Source organism: Penaeus vannamei, chromosome 28 (genome assembly GCF_042767895.1).
Source record: "Penaeus vannamei isolate JL-2024 chromosome 28, ASM4276789v1, whole genome shotgun sequence".
In the NCBI taxonomy this organism is placed as follows: domain Eukaryota; kingdom Metazoa; phylum Arthropoda; class Malacostraca; order Decapoda; family Penaeidae; genus Penaeus; species Penaeus vannamei.
Window position 1 is genome coordinate 4242291 of NC_091576.1, and position 15000 is coordinate 4257290.

Consider the following 15000-nt stretch of genomic DNA (forward strand, 5'->3'; position numbering starts at 1 on the left):
AGGAAGAAGAAGAAGAAAGAAGGAAGGAAGAAGAAAGAAGGAAGGAAGAAGGAGGAAGTAAGAATGAAGAAGAAAGAAGAAAGAAGAAAGAAGGAAGAAGAAGAAGAAGAAGAAGAAGAAGAAGAAGAAGAAGAAGAAGAAGAAGAAGAAGAAGAAGAAGAAGAAGAAGAAGAAGAAGAAGAAGAAGAAGAAGAAAAAAAAAAAAAGAAAAGAAAGAAGAAGAATGAAGAATGAAGAAGGAAGAAGAGAGAAGAAGGAAGAAGAAAGAAGAAGGAAGAAGTAGAAGAAAAACTGGAAAATCAAGACAAAGCGAAATCAGGTGAGGCATGAACGTACTGACTGTCATCTTGGTGGATAACCCATCTATGTCTACAAACAATTACATGTTCCTGGCGGCTTTGGGTTTATCGTTAAAAGGCGTTCCTAACTTTCAGAAAGGTTGCCATTCACTTATTTGAATGATTTCACAGTGACTAGGCTACTGAAGCGCGAAGTCCTTAATGAATCACTCATTGAAGGACCTGACGTCAACCGAACAGTTTCTTTTAACAGAAGACAAAGACAACCGAGCACGGTAATTTATAAGTTTATCATCTATCTAAAACTCAAAACAAGAGCAATAAAATCACAACATATAACTGCATTAAAGAACTACCAACTGAATTTCACCTTCATTTCATCCTTTCCAAACAACACTAAGCTAAGCAACTTACTCCTTAACAAAGTCCTTTAATCTTGTGTATATCGTAATGGTCTCTTCATGCGTGGTAATGTCTGGCTGTTTATCGCAAAGGACGGCCAGACCCTGCCATGCCACTGGGCTCTCCGAATCCACCTGTGTCGCCATCTGGAGGAAAAAGTAAGAGAGGTTTTCTCAAACTGACAACTGTGTGAAAGAAAACTTTTCATAATCAGGAGGTAATCTTTGATGTGATATTTCTCCCACATAAATGAAGCCTTGCAGAGATCAGTCCACTAATTTTACGCAGAATATAGCGTTTTCCTGGGTGCTGCCATTTCTTTTATAAAAATCTAAAACTTAGAAATCAGATTTTATTAGCCTGTTCCTGGTAAATGAATTACGCAGTTCAAAACACAGCGAGAAACTTCAATTCTATCTCAAAAACAATAGAAAAAAAAACAAGTAACCATTTCCAAAAGGGTTAATCATCATTCATATACAACTCACTTTCTATATACCTCCTTATAGGATATATGCCAAAATCAAAATTGTAAAATCCATAATTTCTTAGACCAGGGTGCTTAGGAATAGATTACCCTTTTTCTGAATAAAAGTATTCAGGTTATACTTACATACAAATTGCTTTCAGAAAAAAATGGCAAGAAAACTAATAAGAAAAGTCAATGATGGCAAAGCTTTGGAAAAGAAAAATAAGCGAACTTGGCTGCAACAGCGCAGCAAATGAACCTGATTGCATAAACAAGCATAATTATTATCTCCGTATACAAAAATTTACAAAATTACCATAAGAGCCTTCTTCGAATCTCCCAACCTCCCCAGCTCCTGGCACGCCCGGCCGAAGAGGACCAGCGCATTGTAGTTTTTTCTGTCATGCTTTAGGGCAGCCTGTGCGAGAAAGAGCAAAAGATTCAATATCACAAGATACGTAAAGGTCAGTTTAATACCAAAAAAAAGAAAATATTTCATGTTGTTGACATGATATAAGGCATCCAAAGGATATAAGAGATTCGCTTACCTTACACTGTTTACTAACTTCTTCAAAGTTGTTCTCTTTCATAGCCTTTTTGGCGTCTTTCAAGGCTTGTTTAATCTCTGCCATTTTTCTGTGCAAAAAAATAAAAGATATTAGTATATTGTTTCTCAACCAGTGGGCCACAGACATTGACTAAGTTAAAATGAAAACAGATCATATATATAGAGATCTCATTGTTAAACACATAATATATGTATACATTAAAGGTTGTAAATAATGAAAACAGATCATATATATATATATCTTATTGTTAAACACATAATATATGTATATATTAGAGGTTGTAAAGTTTTCTTTTAGCAATCAGGGTTTGTATCAAACATCATATCCATTTGAGAAAATGTCTTTTACTTTAATATATCAGATTTTTTACCAAAACATAAGGCTATATTTTTTTAGTAAACACCACAGTAACACCCAAGGCAATTGTTTTCTTAAGACACTACAAGTTAATTAAATTCTTCATTTTGAAATTTTGTTCTGTTTACTAAGGGAAGCACATCAATCGGCAAGTATGGCGATTGTACGGGGATTAGGAAGTTTTACTGGTTCATAGAGTGATCTTTGCAGTAGTCCATTTGTTTAGGCTGGGGTTTACTCGCTCATTCATTTGCGCAACACCGTGTCGAATCTTCCGAGGCCAAATCTGGGCTCAGGATTTTTGTTTTTCCACTTTCATTATTAAGCTATATGAAATGTAATTCTTAGCTCAGGTTTCTCATTTTTGCATTCTTTTACTTTTCCAATTACTTTCAAATGAACTTTAAAGGTTATTTTTGTGGGAAAATTTGGTTTCTGTTTTTGCAAAATGTATTTTCGTTACACTCAGGTAATTTTCTCTAATACATCCATATAATGGATCGTGATGATTTTGGTATTGTTGGATTTCTCTCGCTGTCTAGTTTCCAAATATATAGAAATGATTGCATGGAAACTCTCTAAACTCCCCACATGTCTCGATAGCAGGGGATGCCATGAAAGGTGCCAGGGAAATTGCAGGGTAAAATGTCAATGATATACACAAAATCAGTCACTATACTGTCTAATGCTGGGAGCTATGCCCTCTGTGACCCCCCAACCCCTGCCCAAGAAAACAAAGAATCCTCCAAGTATTCACGGTATTCCTGTGGAGGATTCTGTTTTCCTGGGTGGGAGTTAGGGGACAGCAGCCCCCCATGGTGGGTCACAGAGGGAATATCCCTTGTATTAGACAATATAGTGACTGATTCTATATACATTTTACACCACAATTTCCCTGGTCCCTACCATGCCCTCCCCTGCTATTGGGGCCAAGAATGTGGGGGTTGGGGGACTTCCACACAATAAAAACTACACATTTACATTGTAGATAGAGAGAGGAATCAAACGATACCAAAATTGTTATGATCTGTTATATGGACATATTAGAAAAAAAATTACCCACTTTTGATATCAAAGCTTGTTTGGGGGATCTATGTGTGGTCCCCCTAAAATCCCCGATTCCCCACAAAAAGAAACATTCCATCTCCTCTGCAATTACCCAAAAATGAGTCGCAGAAATTGCCGTGTAGAGATAAAGACCCCATGCACCTCTCACAACAAACCACAGCCTTCTCTTGCCTCACAGAAAACCACTTTTCTGCGGAACAACCATGCATTAACTGCCTCGGCACATGTAGCATGCGAAGTCACAACCATTCACTGTCATTCCCTTTGATATGTATCTGGTATCGCCAGACTGTAGAGTATTTTTTTTGCACGGGGAATATTACATTTTTTCCTGTGCGGAAAAACATCATTTTGTCTACATTTGCGCAGATGTGCTGACAGATGATGAAACAAGTGCACGGAAAAGTCAAAAGAACTTTATGTGCAGAAGATGATTTAAAAAATAAATAAGCGTGTGCGGAAAGTTACCCGAGAACTACAGTTGCGCTGACAGAATTTGACCGAATAATTTTTGCACGGGAAACGGGTTTCCGCAGACCAAAATCTACAATCTGGTGGTGTTGGAAAACTGCCTGGGCTCTATCTAACTGGAATATACCATGGCATATCCAGTAATGGGTTACTATACTCTTATTTTATCATTATTAGCGTATTTCATTTGGATTTCACCCCCTCCCCCCAACTCCCACCCATGCCCTCCTTATCAAACGGACTTTCTTTCGTCATTACAACTAACCACTGTTAACTAAACCCGCTATAAGTGGCTAGCAGACATCACAAGTGCCCCCATCAACGGGAATTCCGTCAGCATCGAAGAAACAGGCGTTAAAAAGCCTTTCCCACAGAACCTCCCAGCATACTGCACGAAACGTCACTCCAGAAGGCCCTCTCACAGCCCCTTGAAAGGCCTCTTTAAGGAGAGAAGAAGGCGGAACTCACCTTAAAACTAGAGTCTACGGCTATAACACACGCAGCAGGCAATGATTCACTGCCTGTTAACGAATACTTGCAAGGAATAATGGAATATATAAAAATAACACGTCTGTTTCACGTTCGCCCGTGTTGTCGTGGGGGCGATGGTGACGCGGCCGCTGCACGGGGTCGCATAATGGGTCGCCTGGGATAGTTTTTCCTTTGGGGTCGCCTTCTGCTTCAATTTGTGGGGCTAGCTATAACTATATATATCTTATATAACTATATATATAACTATATATATATAGATATATGCATATATCTATAACTATATATAACTATATATATCTTAGCTTGTTATGCCTTTTCGACTGATTCTAGTAAGAAGGTGACTTGAATTTTTTTTTTTTAAAGGTTCTAAGGACTTACGTGCAAGATATGATATACTGCGAGTGTGTGGGTGTCCTAGTCCTTACCTCCTTTCCCTATTTTCTCTCTCTCTCTCTCTCTCTCTCTCTCTCTCTCCCTCTCTCTGTCTCTCTCTCTCTCTCTCTCTCTCTCTCTCTCTCTCTCTCTCCTTCCCTCCCCCCCCTCTCTCTCTCTCTCTGAGCGTCTAGTTAGATTAAGGGGACGTATACTATTTTTCGCATTCCCTTTATAGTAGACGCATACTTTAAAATATTATTAAAACTAATCATTATAGAAACGGAGTCCTGCCATAAACAACAAAGGCCCTCTCGCCTCTCGTGTGTATGTGTGCGATCATTGTATTATTACAGCAGACCAGCTTTGGGTCTGCTGTCCCGCTACATCATATTGTATCTGAAATTCTGAAATACACCGAAGTCGTAGTATTGGGAGAGGCAATGCGAAAGCGACCCTGTAATTGCTGGTCACGGCGAGGGAACCCGGGCGTCCCTACAACACCGGCCTTCCTTGCAGCGTCCGGGGAAGTAAACGAATTTTTCAATATGGTTTCCTGCAGACTTCCCTGGTGTCTCCGCCTCGTCTGCAAGTCACGCGTGTGTATAAATAGGCAATTCGTATGTATGTGTAAGCTTGTTCTGTTATGTCAATGAAGAGAGTTAGAGAGAAAAAAAACGTTAATTATAAAGATGGAAAGGTGATCAAACAGGGGTCGTCTGAATCGCAGCCTAGATATTTAGTTGGTTAGTGATGATACATGGATGTAATAACACTAAGAACGGAAAAAAATGAATGCAGTCGTATCTATATATCGGTTTCGTTGATTTTTTATGCAAAGTATGGACATGTATGGGTGAAATGCCATGAAATATCAGTTTAATCATTGCAATACCTTCGCAGTCCCTTTCCTAATGGTTCAAACAGATAAATGGGCCAGACATCAAAGGTCATTTAGCAGTAAAGAATGTGGAAAAAGGGTAAAATGAGTATAGTATAGTAGTGAAAAGGGCAAGGAGGGGGAGCAAATGGAGTGGCGTGGACAGAGTACTGAGAGGAGGAGGACAATAAGGATAAAGAGCAGTGACAAAGGGATAGGGGCAGAGAATGAGGAGATAGAGAGAAGGATGTATGCATTGGGATATGTATAAGGGTGAAGAAGCTTTTGGAGGAGTATCTGTGGATCTGAGGACGGCAGAGGAAGATTGCATGAGGAAGACTGCAAAAGAGCCATGGTGAGGGAAAATCAACGGGAAATAAGGGTAGAAATGGGCGTCGGAGAAGTAGGAGGAGAAGAATCCGGGGAATGAGAAAGGGAGCAAGAGGAGGAGAAGAATCCGGGGAATGAGACAAAGGAGCAAGAGGAGGAGAAGAATCCGGGGAATGAGACAAGGGAGCAAGAGGAGGAGAAGAATCCGGGGAATGAGAAAGGGAGCAAGAGGAGGAGAAGAATCCGGGGAATGAGACAAGGGAGCAAGAGGAGGAGAAGAATCCGGGGAATGAGAAAGGGAGCAAGAGGAGGAGAAGAATCCGGGGAATGAGACAAGGGAGCAAGAGGAGGAGAAGAATCCGGGGAATGAGACAAGGGAGCAAGAGGAGGAGAAGAATCCGGGGAATGAGAAAGGGAGCAAGAGGAGGAGAAGAATCCGGGGAATGAGACAAGGGAGCAAGAGGAGGAGAAGAATCCGGGGAATGAGACAAGGGAGCAAGAGGAGGAGAAGAATCCGGGGAATGAGACAAGGGAGCAAGAGGAGGAGAAGAATCCGGGGAATGAGACAAGGGAGCAAGAGGAGGAGAAGAATCCGGGGAATGAGAAAGGGAGCAAGAGGAGGAGAAGAATCCGGGGAATGAGACAAGGGAGCAAGAGGAGGAGAAGAATCCGGGGAATGAGAAAGGGAGCAAGAGGAGGAGAAGAATCCGGGGAATGAGACAAGGGAGCAAGAGGAGGAGAAGAATCCGGGGAATGAGACAAGGGAGCAAGAGGAGGAGAAGAATCCGGGGAATGAGACAAGGGAGCAAGAGGAGGAGAAGAATCCGGGGAATGAGACAAGGGAGCAAGAGGAGGAGAAGAATCCGGGGAATGAGACAAGGGAGCAAGAGGAGGAGAAGAATCCGGGGAATGAGACAAGGGAGCAAGAGGAGGAGGTGAACTACCTGAAGAACGCCAGGAGGGAGAGGATCGGGAGAAAAACACGACTGTAACAAGGAAATGAGAGCATCTAGTGGGAGCGATAAGGATAGTGAGAAAGGAAGAGGGGATGGGGAGTGTCGGGAGCGAATGGGAGGAAGAGTGATAGAGGGAACTTGAGGAGGAGGATGGATGGATGGATATCGGCAATTACTTTCAGTGTAGAGAGAGACTGAAGGTTGATAAGAGTTATTGGGTCATATTTCTGAAGTTTTTGGATATCCTCAAGAGTTTCTGGAGGGGAGTTGGGTGGAGAGATCTGAGAAACGAAGGAGAAGAAGAAGAGGAGAGAGGAGACAGATATCCGAGGTGCGATGGGTAAAGTGAGAAGGAGAGTAGGCACTAGGGACGTGGTAGAGATTGGAATACAGTGAAGCCTCGCTATAACGCGGTTCACCTTTCGCGTTCTCGCTGCTTCACGGATTTGCATTGTGCATTGTGTTCTGCATTCTGATTGGCTAAACAGTCTCTTCGCTTCTTCTCTACCTGGGTGTCAATAACGTTACGGTTTAATATGTACATGTACGTAAAACAGCTTGCCAAATTTAAGTTTGCAAATTTTCTCTAAACCCCATGAAGCCTTCAGTTCATATTGATGATTAAAATTATTATTTTACAGTACAGTAGTTATTTGTAAAAAAACGTTTAAACAGTACTTATATTTGTTAAACAAATGCTTGGGCCTGTAAAAAAGGTTTTGTTCTTTGGTTTCAATGTATTGTAGAGTATTTCATTGTATAATAATTGTTAAAAAAAAAAGGTTACTACGTCACGGATTTCGCTTATCACGGGTTCTTTCTGGAACGTAACCCCCGCGAAAAACGAGGGTTCACTGTATCTGTATGTTGACCAGAGCCCTAATTTGAATTTGACTTCCTCACTTATAGGCAGGCCAGCTCCTATAAAATACATTACGGGAGCCACTACAACGGGCACATGTGCGTGACTGCACATAGAGGGACTGCCAAGCACTGTCGCTGCGGATGGACAGTGCTTGGCAGGAGAAAGGGCGGGAAGAAGAGGGAGTGGCGTGGACAGAAGAGAACTATAGGGAGAAGGACAATAAGGATAAAGAACAGTGACAAGGGATAGAGGCAGAGAATGAGGAGATAGAGTGGAGGATGAAGATATGGGGAAAGAGGAAGGCGTGTATTCTGGAGGTTGCGTAAAAACCTGGGTGAATTATTCGGAACGGATAGTAAACATTGAGAAAAGGGTTGCAGGGGTCGGGGCCGTGGCCAAAGGAGAGGCAGTGGTCGGGAAACCACAGAAATTATACTCAATTATGGCTGTCTGATGAAGGGGAAAGCCTCGGTGCCCCTAATGAGAGGACAAAATCTAATCTTTTCTTCATTCCTGAACTTGTTGATCCTGAAATATGTGGGAAAGACGAAGGGAATGCCCAAGATTCCCGGAGGCCGTTCAGGACTGACACAGAGCCAGTTATTCGACCTTTCAGCACGGCTCTCACACCTTAGGAAATAGACAGAAGAAGGAATTGAAGAAGAGAAGGACAAAGGAAAGGGGGAGAAGAGGACTGAGGCCCAAAGCAGGAGTGATCCCCAACGCTGGGTCTCATTCCTACGCCCCCCCCCCCCACACGATAACAATGGCCATGGGATGGGGGAGGGGGGAGGGGGTAGTATTGCATATGACAGACCTCAAATCTCCGCTCTGCAAAATTCTTGGATTTAATTAATCATTAAATTAGTTTTTTTTTTTAAGTATATATATATATATATATATATATATATATATATATATATATATATATATATATATATTTATATATAAACTGCTGTCCATTTATCAACAAGATCAATGCACAGGCGGGTCCACCTTATCGCCGTGTGAATGAAAAGGCATATTCAGAAATAAGGAAAGTTAGATTTCATTGATATTTACTATTTTAAAGGTTATCATGCCTCGCGCACCCCAATACTTACTTACTTACAATACTTGTAATACTTACGAGGAGTGTTATTAAGGCAGCTGTTTCCTGCTTAATATAAGTATTTCTTCCATCCGCCGGATTGCAGATTCACAAAGAAAGGCCGAAACAGAGCGAAACACGAAGCGCCTTGGATGACAAAATATTGTTTTCCTCCCATGTCTTTTCTCGGCCTTCTAGAAGCTATGGAAACATCCCATGGCATTTCGCGGTAACGTGATGTAATCTGAAATAGTGCGAAACGCTGCGATACAATAGCGCTAATTGGCAACTCTGCCCCTGGAGCCGCACTTCCTGCATCGCCCGGAAAGGCCAGACAGTCTTCGTGTCATCGTGAAAGGATAAAGAATATGATTGTCTTTTCTGCTGGTTCCCATATAATGATACGCCATTTTGTTTGTTTTACCTGTACTTTCTTGCACGGTTCTTTTTTTTCTCTTTTGTTTAGCCGTTTTCCTTCAGTTGGGTACGGGAATTTGGAGTTTATTTCTCCTGTTCCCTCCCCTATGTTCACGGCCGGGCTGGGCGGTTTTTCCCCCTCTCCCCGGATAGTGGCAGGTGTTTTGCTTGCGATTCCTCCCTCTCCTCTACCGCTTCTACTGCTTCAGGTATGGTGGCTTGAGCAGGGCACCACGTGCGCTCTCCCTCTTCCCCAGTCTGTTTTCCGCTCCCTTCCCTTCGCCCCGTGCTCCGTTCGGGGGCGGAAGGGTCACCAGGAGCGAAGTCGTTTCGCGTCCTCACTTCCTGCCAACTCCCTGCGCCGTCGTGCTGTGCGCCAGAGGCTCATATGCGATATTTGGTTCGTCGGGAGCGAAGGGCTCCGGTTTTGGCGAGCCTTCGCGTCGCGTCCTCATCCACCAGCCTACCTCCCTGCGCCTTCGACTCTCTCTCGCTCTTCCCATACGTTTTTCCGCTCCCTCATATTCGCTTTCTGCTCAGATCGGGTGCGGTGAGCTGCTGCTTCGCGTCCTCGTCCTCCTGCCTCGTGTTAAGCGCCAGGGGCATCGCCCTTTTCGTCACCGATATTTTCCGACAGCACGCGATGTTTGACGAAGAGCATTTTTATTCCGTGTCGTCTTCGTCGCCTAAACCGACGTGCTCCGCTTCGGGATGCAGGACCCGGCTTTGCTCATCAGCTCACGACCGCTGTCCACGCCATGCTCCTTGCGTGGTAGACTCCTCATCGGATTCTTGCTCCACTTGCTTAGTCTGGGCAACGGCGGTCCAGTCTGCTGAGATTCCGCATGAGGCCCCAGAGAGGGCTTTTTCACGGTCTCAGTTTCGCCGAGCCTCCAAGTCTGCCCTCCGCTGGGCAGCGCAAGACACGGCCCTCTTCTTGGACCCCTCAGCCACGCAACCGACCCCCTCAACCTCGTCAACGGCTCCTTCGTCGCAGGCTCTCCCGTCCAGCTCTCCTCCTCCGACAGACATGGACCAGGCAAATCATCTGCTCTGTCAAAGGAGTCCAGCGGATTCCACCACCGACGCCTTATTGACACTTCGCTTAACAGGGGATGCCTTACGTGGCATAGCAGCTCTGGCATCTCTATTAACGGCTTCCATGATGGAAGAAGCTATCATACGTCGACAAACTCTACATAAAGAAGCTTGTAGTAAATCAATGCTGCCTTTTGCCTCCCTTTTGCTGCTGGCAGATCCTTTTCACCCTCTGCCCTGTGGCTCTGATACTTCAGTTCGTGCAATTGCAGACAGAGTACCATGTCCTCTGCAGGTGTTTTTACCACCTCAACTTTTACGTGCCATTCAAAACCAGCCAAGGGGGACACAGACGCAAGATTCCCTTTTCCACTCTCAACGTACTTGGCCTTCGACAACCACAGTTTCTCCTGCTCGTCGACATCGACTCCCCACATCTACACAGCCCGCCAAAGCCCTAGCCATGGCGGAAGGAGTCGACTGTCAGAGAGATCAGTGAAATGGACTCACGGGTGGGCAAGCTGAGTCACGCGTCGAGGACTGCAATGTCCATGGGTGGGTGGTGTGGCTCCTCCCCTCCGCCGTCCTCATGGCAGACCTTCCCCTTCTCATTCCCTGACAGTTCGAGTGCAAGAAATACTTCATCAGAACGTCATCGAGCAAGCACATGGCAAGGCGTTCCTGAATCGTTTGCTCGAGGTCCCGAAACGAGACTCCCTCGACCTGCGCTTGGTGATGGATCTCAGCCGTCTCAACAAATATATTTAAGGCCTTCAAATTCAGAATGTTGTCAGTAGGTTAGGTACGCTTGACCCTGTTAAAGGGGTGTACACTAGCGTCCGTCGACCTCAAAGACGCGTATTGGTACGTCCTCATCCATACACGATTTCGACCATTTTTAGCCTTTGCCATGGGGTCGACAGTACTCCAGTTCCGCGTATTACCCTTCAGCCTCAACATCTCCCCCAGAGTCTTTACAAAGCTTCTACAGCCACCTGTAGAATCCTCCAGGTGTTGATGTACCTGGAGGATTGGTTATTAATTGCAAGCGGAGGGTAAATCGCACACTCGCAATCGGCCAATTGATGCGCCCCCCCCCCCTCCCTGCAATCTGATTGGCCACCCTGTGTGCCCCCCAATTGTCATTGACTCGTCATACTGTCAATCACCGCAAATTTCTTTACCGACGCTGCACGTTAAGACAGAAGCAAAGCTGAAACCTTGTTTGAAGAACTCATGAAGGCTTTTATTTTGGGAAAAGAAGGAAGTGGCTCCATAACTTCACCAGTCATTCACTTTTTTACAACGGTGATGCTCCTACGTGCACAGAGCTAAGGTAAGAACAGAACACAACAGATTCTAAATTTCATTGTGATGACTGTGCTTAGTCTTATTAAAACATAACTGCACGGAACGCTGAGATATTTAATATATTTTTTAAAGTTTTATTTTACATTTTTATTATAGAATATTGTCATTACACACACACACACACACACACACACACACATATATATATATATATATATATATATATATATATATGTGTGTGTGTGTGTGTGTGTGTGTGTGTGTGTATTAATATATACATATATATATATATATATATATATATATATATATATATATGCGTGTGTGTGTATGTATGTATGTATATATATGTATATGCACATCATTATATGTGTACATATATATGTATGTGTATGCATATATATACATACATATATATGCATATATATATGTACACACACACACACACACACAATCATATATATATATATATATATATATATATATATATATATATATATATATATATATATACATACATATATTTATTTATGAATAGTATATATGCAGACACCCGCATAAACAGGACAAACAAGCAAAGAAGTGTTTATATAAATGTTTTTGTTGCGATTATGTACATACATTATCTACATATATACACTGTAATAGCTATCGAAGTTTTTATTACTGGTGAATTAATCAGCAGAAACTATTAAAAGTTTATTTAATATTCTTTCTTGTTCGCCTGTGACATTTTAGAAAATCTTTTTAATTCGATGCAATATAAATGGCCCGAAACTCTACGGAATGGAACCCACATTTGGATATACGAAAGAATATGTTCCATCCGACAACCGACTTTCATCTGAAGGATCCCTTAGTTTTCTTGTAAGAAATAAAAAACATTTATCTTTTATCGGGAACATGTGTGATAAATGTATTCCGTGAACAGCATCTCAGAGAAGCACTAGCAGTAGAAAAAAAAATAATGTTCAATTTGGTAAACATTATCAATAAAAAAAACAATAACAACAAATAGCGGTATAAAGGTTACAAATAATGTTCAATTTGGTAAACATTATCAATAAAAAAAACACAATAACAACAAATGGCGGTATTAAGGTTACAAATAATGTTCAATTTGTTAGACAATAAGAAATGGCGGTGGTAAGGTTACAGTGCAGAGGAAATGAAACAGAAGGAGAAAAGAAGAAGAAAGAAAAAAATAAATAAAAAGAAAGAAGGTAGAGTTCGTCTTCGATGCAAGGAGATGTTTTCTGCGTCCGGTGTGGACGGTGAAGGATGGGCGTGTCCGAATCCCTTGACGTCAGAATGCTTGAGAAGAACCAGAGGCGAGGGAACTTTCTCTTTGAAATCCCAGATCACGTGACAACAAAGGAGAATTAACGCTTATTCTTATCAAACTCCTCTTGTGTAAGGATAATGAACAGCAAATTGAAGGCAAAGTCTCTTTCTTACCAACCCTCTGAAAGCGCGGTTCGAACACACCCAGAGACAAGGCCCCGGGACTTGCTGTTTCAAATCCCGATTCATACGAATATTTGCCTCTGTAAAATAAGGTATTCGAACGATGGTTCACATAAAACAAACTTGCCATTGTGCAGGGTTTATTATTAGATAACAAGCGGGAAGGTAAAATGCGTCTTCTCCTCTGGTTTGGTTCGCCCAATCCGTGCTCAAGGATTTCCCAAATTGATCCGCGAGTCAGACTGGCTTTCTTCTTTTCATTCATGAAGTTCAGACTTCAGATTGTTTCGGTCGTAAGAGGGAATCGATGCGGGTTCGTCCAAAAGTCCAGATTCCGAAGCCGATCGCCAGATTTGCGCCGCCTGTTAAAGTCCGCAATATTTTCCCGTCGTGACGATGCTGTCGATCCAGTTCACATAGTCTGCAAAATGATATCACGATAAGATGGAGACACAAATGGAGATGCCATGATTGCAGTGCTTCTTTTCTGTCCAATATTTACCCTTCATGAAATATTAAACCGAAATACAAAAAATAATATTGTAGTTGCCATTGTCTTTTTAATTTTCATTATCGACTATAATTACAAAATCATTACAATATGTTTTCTGTCTGACATTCCTCGGCAAGGAGTAAGCCTTGCATATACAGTCCTTCTTGTATTGCAAAAATGTACAGAGCAATTAACATTTATCAGACTATAATTTGCTCGCGTGGCCCCCTGGGCTTCACAAGACGTCACAGACAAGTGTCTGGACCGCGCTCGCAAAGACCGAGAGCATTTCTTACTTGGCAGGTCCGTGTAGACTCCGTATCTGCCCGGGAGCGCGCAGCCCGAGCCCCAGCTGACCACCCCGGCGAGGTAGTGCCGCCCGTCCGCCTCCTCGACCGTCAGGGGGCCGCCGCTGTCACCCTGAAGGGAGGAGAGAACGTGACAGGACTGATGCGTGTTCCCTTAACCGCTCAAATGGAAATAATGAAATGAGATGCACCCGTCTTAGAGAGCCTGCACTTAGGCGCACGAAATGTCATCGTCATTTTGTCTTGTGAAACGTTCAACAAGAGATGTTCAACAAGAGCAGCAAGAAGAGTTTACTTGGCAGGAGTCCTTCCCGCCCTGGAGCAGGCCGGCGCAGATCATGTTCTGAGTGACGGAGCTGCCGTACACGGCCTGGCACTCGCTCCGCGTGGTGATGGGTATCGTCACCTCCCTGGCGACCTCCGGCTGAGTCCCTCCTGCGGCAATCAGAGAAGGGGAATGAGGCTCGCGGAGGGAAAAGGCCCGGTGCCTCTTCTCCCGAAGGAAAGGAGAGACCAGGAAAGAAAGCTAGGAAAAGATACGAAAGTAGCCAGCTGAGCCCTGAGCGGCAGAGCAGGCCCTGGACTCGACTGGTCGGCGGACGCACCCGAGGAGGTGGTGCCCCAGCCGGTGGCGGTGGCGTCCCTGCCGGAGAAGTCTGCGTTGAGGGGAGGCATGCACACGGGCTTGACTCCGGGCCAGTTGGTGAAGCTGACCTTGTCCTTGATGTGCACCAGAGCGATGTCGTTGTCCAGCTGCGAGGAGACGAGTGGTCAAGAAAGGTGCCGGGAGGACAAAAATATCTGACCATCTCTCAGTAAAGTGTGACGCGAGGAAACTCAGACCTCGGTCTGCTTGCTCTGAGACCGAGCGACTCACCGTGTTGGTGTTGTAGCTCGGGTGGACGACGATGCGGTCGGCGGCCCGCGTGATGATGCGAGTCGGCCCGTTGTTCCAGTCGTGCATGTTGAACAGGACGTCCACGCTGCTGGGCGAGGCTCTGGGGGCGTCGGCAGAAAGGAGAGTTATTGATCGCTGTCTCAAGGGACGCAGATTGCTCATTTCCTGCAAGACCAAAGGAAATGACTATTTTCCAAGTAGCATCAAAGTGACCCTTTTCAGGGAACCAAATGAAAAGAGAGTCAGAGAGGCAAGAGCAGAGAGAAGGAGCGACGCCCACCCGACGACGCAGTGGGCGGCGGTGATGATCCACTCGTTGTTGAGGATGGAGCCTCCGCAGAAGGGCCTGTCCGTCCCGCCGGCGCCGGACAGCCCCACGAGCCACGGGTACTCGTTGACCTCGTTGGCCACCCCGCCCACGATCCTGTTGCTCCTGTTGGGCTCGCCA

General features: G+C 44.2%; 2 protein-coding genes across 3 annotated transcripts in view; both read right to left on the reverse strand.

The window, feature by feature from the left end:
• LOC113806000 (superkiller complex protein 3) overlaps positions 1 to 4265 on the reverse strand; it is a 19149-nt gene extending 14884 nt beyond the window's left edge. The window contains exons 1-4 of one of the 2 annotated variants that reach the window (XM_027357096.2): positions 4104 to 4265; positions 1719 to 1806; positions 1487 to 1588; positions 714 to 847 (exon numbers count right to left, since the gene is read on the reverse strand). In XM_027357096.2, coding sequence (XP_027212897.2) covers positions 714 to 847; positions 1487 to 1588; positions 1719 to 1802 — 320 coding nt within the window. In that variant the 5' untranslated portion in view covers positions 1803 to 1806; positions 4104 to 4265. Of the gene's footprint in view, positions 1 to 713; positions 848 to 1486; positions 1589 to 1718; positions 1807 to 3900; positions 3992 to 4103 lie in introns of those variants that run through there. The other variant, XM_027357104.2, reaches the window with a different exon arrangement.
• Positions 4266 to 13113: 8848 nt separating this feature from the next.
• The window catches only part of LOC113806093 (trypsin-2), a 3691-nt gene continuing 1804 nt past the window's right edge, over positions 13114 to 15000 (reverse strand). Inside the window, exons 7-12 of the mRNA XM_027357206.2 lie at positions 14833 to 15000; positions 14532 to 14652; positions 14260 to 14407; positions 13950 to 14089; positions 13643 to 13766; positions 13114 to 13274 (exon numbers count right to left, since the gene is read on the reverse strand). The exon at positions 14833 to 15000 is cut by the window's right edge and continues 4 nt beyond it. Of these exons, the coding sequence (XP_027213007.2) occupies positions 13219 to 13274; positions 13643 to 13766; positions 13950 to 14089; positions 14260 to 14407; positions 14532 to 14652; positions 14833 to 15000 (757 nt within the window). The 3' untranslated portion in view covers positions 13114 to 13218. The remainder of the gene's footprint in view (positions 13275 to 13642; positions 13767 to 13949; positions 14090 to 14259; positions 14408 to 14531; positions 14653 to 14832) is intronic.